General features: G+C 42.3%; 1 protein-coding gene across 1 annotated transcript in view; it reads right to left on the reverse strand.

Moving 5' to 3' along the window:
* Positions 1 to 441: 441 nt before the first annotated feature.
* The window catches only part of LOC119427084 (glucosidase 2 subunit beta), a gene marked incomplete in the record, with an annotated part of 251,558 nt that continues 244,079 nt past the window's right edge, over positions 442 to 7,920 (reverse strand). Inside the window, 2 exon segments of the mRNA XM_037695033.1 lie at positions 442 to 789; positions 3,838 to 3,937. Coding sequence (XP_037550961.1) covers positions 652 to 789; positions 3,838 to 3,937 — 238 coding nt within the window.

The following is a 7,920-nucleotide window of genomic DNA, read 5'->3' on the forward strand; positions in this document are numbered from 1 at the left end:
CCACCTTGAGTACTGGAGATCATTTGAAGTGTTACATGGCCCATAACAAAGTTGCTACCTCAACTTTGGGTCAGAAGGTTCTCCTGTGTGCCCCAAAGTTGGTTCAGGAGTCCATATAGGACACAAAGCAAAGTTTGAGGTTTGGAGATTTAGTCAATTTAAAAATGGCTACTACTAATCTTGTTACAGTTGTGGCCAAAAAGACACAACACATTTTACTGTATAAGTGAATAGAAATGGTATAAAGTTTTTTTTGTTTTTTTTGTTATGTTCTTGTTTAAATGATCTATTTGCAATATTTGCTAACTTTAACAAAACACTGTTAGGGGTTTCTGCTGCTGTTTTGTGGATTGGAAGCCACTGCACTAACCCTACAACTCATCTGACTTCACTTATTGCGTCTTCGTAGTGATTTTGCTCTACAAAGCAACAGTGTGAGTCTTTGTGCTCTGATAAAAACAGTTTGTAACAGAAGGAACGATCCACTAAAACTAAAGTGGTTTCACTGAAAAACCCATTCTGACCTCAGTCAAACTAGCTGAGGAGAATATACGTTCTGACAACGCGGACCCCCCGTCTGTCACTGTGGGTGAGCCAACAGGGGTGGGAGGCAGGGGTCCAAGTTATTCTAGGCTAAGGAGGTTGGGGGGTTCACAGTTCACTGTGCACGCCCCTCTGCTTCAGCACCGTCTGACAGGCCACAGGAGTCTCAAAGTCCATGATGTACTGGCATTTGCTGGGCTCCTTCGCCGATCGCAGGCCTGTCTCCGTTCCACATGTCAGCGTGACCTAGAAAACAGGAGGAGGAGGAGGTGAGGCGAGGTCAAGAGACGATGGTAACCCGAGTCTGGAGACGCTCCGCAGCTTCTTCTCACTAAGGAAGCCGATTTAAAACGACCTGCTTTTGTTATTTTGTGAAATTTTATTCAACTTTTGTCCCCAAAAAAACCCAAACCAAAACAAAGAAAGCAGTGCCTTTAAATGAAACCTGCTGCATAATATATAACTTCAGCTCCTGGTGTTGAAGTTTCCTCGCCTGGAACCAGACAGCCATTCTTACAGAACACTGGTAGGATAATGGGACATCACTGCTGTCGTCCAACATACCAACAGGATGGTCGAGGTGGTGGTGGTGTATTACTGGCATGACTAACAGGTCACATTGACGCAGACGATGAGAAGGCAAAGGGGGGGAATCAACATATTCTACTTCTAGGGGTTTCCATGGCAACGCCTCACATCATACTGCAGACGATCCTTCTGCTGAACAAAAGCACCTGGAGAGCCTCGGAGATAAAACTTGACAGGTATTATTGTGCCCAAGTTTCAGGCGGGTAATTCACTTTTTGTCCAAAGCTCAGATTAAAAATAAACTCTTTTTGTGTCACCTGGTTCTTGTTGTGCTCAGATATTAAGTCGTTTTGTGCAGCTTGGTGAGACGAAGTGTTTGTGAGTTGCGACTCGCAGGTGCCAAAGCTGCAGATCAGGGTTGCTTTGTGCAAACACGAACCCTTCAAAGGGTTTTTTAATAATTAAAAAAACAAATTGTTACACAATGTTTTAGCCCAACATTTACATACACGCTTCATCGGCATGAGTATTTCTGTATTTCCTGCCTTAACTCATTTTTTTTTGTCAAACCATACATATTGCAGAGCTGAATTTTTATACACTATTTAACTTTGATGATTTTTACAAACAAGAACTGGGTTGGAAAGTTCAAGTGAACCAGCAAGGCTTAAGCCTGCCATGAACTGGAAACTGCTGGACCACCAGTGTCACATGACCACGAGATGAGTGGGTTCTGACCAACAAAGAAGCTCCTGAACAGCACGCCTTCAAGATGGACAGAAAAGTACAGCTGCCTTCTGGAGAACAGTTCATGGTCAGAGAAGACAAAAGGTTTGTTTTCATGGTAACTTCTGCCACTTTGCATCTTGGTTCACTTGCCCAGTGCATCAAACCAACTCTCACAACTGTAGTGGCTCAAGTTGAAGGCGGTTTTAAATTTGACAGAAGGATGAGATCAGCTGTAAAATCTAGTTTCTTTCATTAGTGGCCGTGGCAGCTCCTAGACTATGGAACATCAGACAGGCCTAACAAAGTTAAGTCAGGTCCTCTGGACAGATTAAAAAAAAAAAAAACTGTTGAAACGTTTCATCTTTTATCCAAAAGACTTTCAGTCTGAGGAGCTGGACTAAACTCATTCTTATAAATAGCACCTTCTCATAGTGGATCAAGCAGTTTGCTGGTGACAGCCAAAACTAGCTGTTCACGTGATAAAGGAGGACCATCAGCCTAACAACCGATCGTTAGTGCCCTGATGGCCCCTTGCTATTCACAGAGGTCTGAGAATCAGACCTCTTCCTTGTCTGTTTTCAAATCCCTTCTTAAAACCCATCTCTTCTCCCTGACCTTTGACACCATCTGTAATGTTGACTTTTAACTATTGTAATTGTTCTTTATTGTCTGATTGTTTTATTATGTGTACAGCACTTTGGTCCTGTGGGTGTTTAAAGTGCTCTATAAATAAAGCAGGTTTGGTATGGTATGGTTTGGTATTTAGGGCAGATGCCCATGATAAGACTCATTCTTTCCCAGCAGTTGTTTGAAACAGGGATCCACACCTTCATTACAACTCAGCTGGACTTCTGTAACTCTATGGTGGGGTTCAGTGTGTCCGCCGTCGCCCGTTTATACAGATGGTGCAAAATGCAGTGGCACGTCTTTAAACTCGCACAAGAAAGTCGAATCACATCTAACCTGTTTTAAAATCCCTTCACTAGCTGCCAATCCATTTTCAAATGCTTTTATTTGTTTTTAACTCTTTAAATTTTTTTGCTCACCCTTATCTTTCTGAGCTGCTACACTTACCTACCTGCCCATTCTCCCAGTCCACTTGATCAGCTGCTCCTGACTGGACCATAAACTAGTTGTAAGCTCAGAGGGGACAGGGTTTTTAAGGTGGTGGGGGATGAAAATTGTGGGAAAAAATTGCCTTTGCATATTAGAAAGGAATCATCCTTAGATGATTTTAAATCCTAGCTTAAAACTCATTTTTATTATTTCTAGTGTTCTTGCATTAGTTGAACATTTTTTGCATTGCATAGCACTGTACAGCACTTTGGTCCATTGAGGAGTTGTAAAGAGCTTTATAAATCAAATAATTGAAATGAAAAAGTTGAGCTATTTATCCACAAGGACAAGAAGTATATATGGAGGAATGAGGCTTTTGGACATAAGAACACTGGACCAACTGGTAAATGGTGTGTTGCACAAAATGGATACATAAATTAAGCATGACATCCATTATCTTTTACCCACATCTTCCTTTTCGGGTTGTGGGGGTCACTGGTACCCATACCTAGCAGACACTGTGAGAGAGGCGGGGTACACCTTGGACAGGTCTCCAGTCCATCACAGGGACACAGAGACAAACAACCATTCACTCTCTCACTCACATCTAGGGACAATTTAGAGTTACCAGTCAGTCTAACATGTATGTTTTTGATCTGTGGGAGGAAACGGGAGTACCCGGACAAAACCCACGAATGCACAGAGAGAACATGCAAACTCGACCTAGAAAGGTCTCCCGGCCAGGATTCAATCCGGTGACCACCTCACTGACAGGCGGCAGCTCTACCAACTGCGCCACCATTTATCAAAAGCGATACTTTAGCTGATTTTACTGAAACTGAACACAAACACCAATACTGGTTTCCATTTTGTTGGACTGCTGTCTGTAAAAGGATTGATTTTAAGATTTTGTTGGTCTCTGAGGTTTTAAATCTACTGATAATTCTAAAAATGTGTTTGTTTGTATGAGGATGTACTTACTGTAGTGGTGCGTGAACCTCCCTGCCAGCACGGCTCTCCATTCTCATATACCATCTGACTGTAGTGGCTCTTCGGTGGTCCTGCCCACATCCCCCAAATCCTGAAAGAAAAAGTAAAAACTGAAAACTAAGGCCTCCGTCAGTCCTTTGACAGTGGACTTGCTAAGAAAGTTTAACTGTTGGTCAAAGTGTTCTTTAAAGAGTATTTTTGGGCCAAACAGAGGCGGAAACAGGTTTTTTCTAACACTGCTCAGTTGGCTTACGAAAAAACACTTTTCTCCAAACAAAAATAAAAAAAGCTGGCAAGCTGGCCCGTTTGGCAGTGGCCTTCCTTGGCAACGTTACTCCCATGTCCTCTGTCTTGCTCGACAATGGCGAGAAAATATTAATTACCGTTTTGTCATTGTTAATACTGTGTGCAACAACACACAGGGGGATGGAGAGGAGAAAACAGTGATGCCAGTCTCAGATGAGTGTGCCTGCCCAGTGCTAGCTAATTACGTTCTCACCAAACATTTCAAGGGGAGTACATTAAATCGAAGCGGACCAGGGTGCCTGGTGGACGCAGTCCAACACAGCATTGACAGATGTCATTTCATTATGCTGTCTAACTTCCTCTGATCTTTGGTTGAGCACAAGCAGCTTCTTTCAGAGGCATAAACCCACCATTGGGCTGCTAAGCATTGATTTGAGTGAAACACTAATCCTGTCATGTGTGGACAGAGGTCTTTTCTGCGTTTCGTGCATGGCCGAGTGAAGGTTTTTCAGGAAGGTGCCTCGCTCTGATCTCTCGCCCCATTTCAACCCTACCGATTGTTCTCTAACTGCAACACGGAGGACAGAGTATAAATAATGAAATCAATCTTTATCTCACTTTCTGCAGACATCCCACCCCCCACTACTGTTTTTCCAGTTTACTATTAATCATTTCGGACAAAAAGTTATAAAAACTATTAATTCAAAGGATTGTTCTGGTAATTTGCTTAAGTGCCTTTTACATGACTGCCAGTTCTGTCAAAAGAATACAACGCTTGATAAATGAGTCCACACTGACCTTTCCAAAGGAGACTATGAGGCAAGGAGATCAGCTTTGTTCTTTGAGAGCTTTTTTCCCAAGGACTATAGGCGGTCACTTAATTTTATGATCTATAACACTGTTTTGTTGTTGTCTCAGCTGATACTTGTATAACTCGCATTGGCGTCTTCGTCTTATTGAGTTTTCTCCCCACCTTTCCTTTAAATAGCATTTTCTACTCTTTTGACCTCAATAATACCAAACACGACGTCATCTTTGATTTCGAAAGGTGTATTTTGGTTTTTACAGCGTCACAGCCGTCCTCGGATCTTTGAGTGTCATGTTTGCGCTCTTCACGATGTGCGCGTCTTATTTAAAATGCCTGAAGAGGTCAGTCTGAGGTGAATTGCTCACACAAGTAGAAGCTAGGCCTAAGTGTTTTTTCTTCTTTGAGCCCGCTTGATTGGGTTTTAGCACTCTGTTTGCACCAGGAGGCCTTTAAATGGATCGCTGTCAGGGGCGAGCAGAGAAAGCGACAGTGCTCCAGCTATTGCTGCCAGCTGACCAGAGATCCCTTGTGCATCTGCCTCATTCCTCCTCTTCATCCATTGCAACCCGTCCCCAGCCCATTCCATGTTTGCTTCCATTGCCTCACCTTTGTTCAATTTTTCGTTCATCTCCATTCCATCGGCCCTCTCGAGCCCCCGGGAGGCAGCACACACCATGTCAATTAGGGTTGAGTTATCGCTGACTTGTGGCCAACACACCAGTCATTTGGGCTCACAGGAGGCATGAGATGGAATCTTATTGGCAGATCATTCCCCGTAATAATACCGACATGGGTTTGCTATTGGCAGGCCATTCTCTACAGTCAGGTTTCACCAGGCTGATGCACAGCTAGTTATTTACACAAGTGAAGAAACCACAACTCAGAGGGCCTTAGCGCTTAACTTCAGGGCAACGTATGGAAGCTGGTTTCCACCACATGAACAAAATCAAAAGTAATAATCAAACACATGACACTAGGAGTTCCAAAGCAAAGGCTTAAAACTCAAAGTTAAAAGTTTTGAAAATCATAATTATGATTTACAAAAACCTCATAAAGGCTTTGAAAGTCATAATTTAAATGTTGGGCGGCTGTGGCTGAGCGGTTAGAGCAGCCCAGTGACGTGCGGTGAGGTTTGTGACAGGTGAGGCTGACTCATCTGGAATCAGACACTCACATATATGAACCCAAAATAGAAGCTTATATTTCAATTTAACCTTTTTTTAAGGCATCTAATTATGCTTTAATCAACTCCATACCCCTCTCTTTTTAAATAAATAAACATATTTTTAAAGATGAGTGATTTTTTTTTTTCATTCAACCTTTATTTATACAGGCTAGCCTCATTAAGACACAAGGACTCTTACAAGAGGGACCTGTTCCAAACAGAACATACAAAGTACAGAGACAATGACAACACTAAACTACAGTAAAAATGCAGTTAAAATAAGAGTAGTATACAAAACAATGAATCAGGGTGCATGGGGCCGAGATGGTGTAGAGGCAGGGCAGCCAGCTTGGGACCCGAGAGTCCCAGGTTCGATCCCCAGTCACTGCACATCACGTGGCGTCTCTGGGCAGCACGTCTAATCCCCAAAAATGTCCCCCGGGCGCTTTCAATAGCTGCCCACTGCACCACCTGGTGGTGGATGGGTTAAATGCAGAGACTAATTTTGCCATTGTATGGAAACATACAGTGCTGACATTGTGATGACATTATTATTATTATTATTATTATTATGCTCCAACTGCCTACTTTATATACTAATATGACACAGCGCCCCCCAGAGGTGAACCACAGCACTACAAAGTCTCACCTGGCATTTCTTCCATGCGTTTTAACAGGAAATGTGTAAATTCTGTGATTTTGACCACTGAAGAGTTAAAATAATCCAGAAAACAGTTTTATAGAACAGTCAAGTGGTTAAATGCATTTTCTCTTATCATTGTTAGCATCTCACTTGTCATCATGACTGCACATCACTGGAGCCGTCGTCCTCCAATGGGAGAGTTGGGGGTTTGATTCCACCAGCAGTCACATGCCAAAGTGTCCCTGGACAAGACATTGAACCCCTCATAGCCTCCGATGTGTGTCCCATTGGCTTATGAACGTGATCTAAAGCATTGATTATTCGTTGTATAGATCTAGTAGAGTTCTGTATGAATGGGTAAATGAGGGCACAGATTGTAGTGTAAAGAGCTTTGAGTATCTTGATAAGATAGAAAGATGCTATATAAGTACAGTCCGTTTACCATTTACCATAATTATGAAATGCACAGAATACTGACATTGAATGTATACAAAAACATGGGAGTGGTGGAGCAGAGGTTAGATAAAGTGGGCCTGTGATCGGAAGTTCCCCGGTTCAACTCCTCGTGCCGACAACATCAAAATGGGTCTGGGAAAAGTGAAACACCCACACCTGCCTCCACCCACATTTGCCCCACTCTGGGCCCTTGAGCAAGGCCCTTAACCCCCACCATCTGCTCCCCCCGGGTGCCCTAGATGGCAGTTCTCTGCTCCACACAGAGGGCTGTGGTAGCGTCAGGAAGGGCATCCGGCGTAAAATCAATTGGCAAGTCTTCATGTGACAGTTCGCTGCAGTGACCCCTGAAGAAAGGAGCAGCCAATAGAAGAAAAAAAAAAAAAAGTATAATAAAACTTTAAAACTAATCTTAATGACTTTGTGTTGCACAAGTATGTATAATAAAGAGTCAAATAATAATTACTTTAAAACCAATAACTGACTTTATCGCTCATAATTATGACTTTGGAATGACAATAATGACTTTAAAACTAATTATTTAAAATAAATGAAAAAAAACATTTAAGTTAATATTGACTTTTTTATAATTTTGACATTGAAAGTATAATAATGGCATGAAAACTAATAATAATTTTGACTTTATATGTCATTTAATGGTTTAAACTCATTAAGAACTATATCTTGTAAACCTTTGAAACCCACACCATAGTATATTACTTTTTGTGTGTGTGTGTGTGTGGGGGGGGGGGGGGGGGG

The sequence above is a fragment of the Nematolebias whitei genome, chromosome 1 (assembly GCF_014905685.2).
Source record: "Nematolebias whitei isolate Nwh7 chromosome 1, NemWhi1, whole genome shotgun sequence".
NCBI lineage: Eukaryota > Metazoa > Chordata > Actinopteri > Cyprinodontiformes > Rivulidae > Nematolebias > Nematolebias whitei.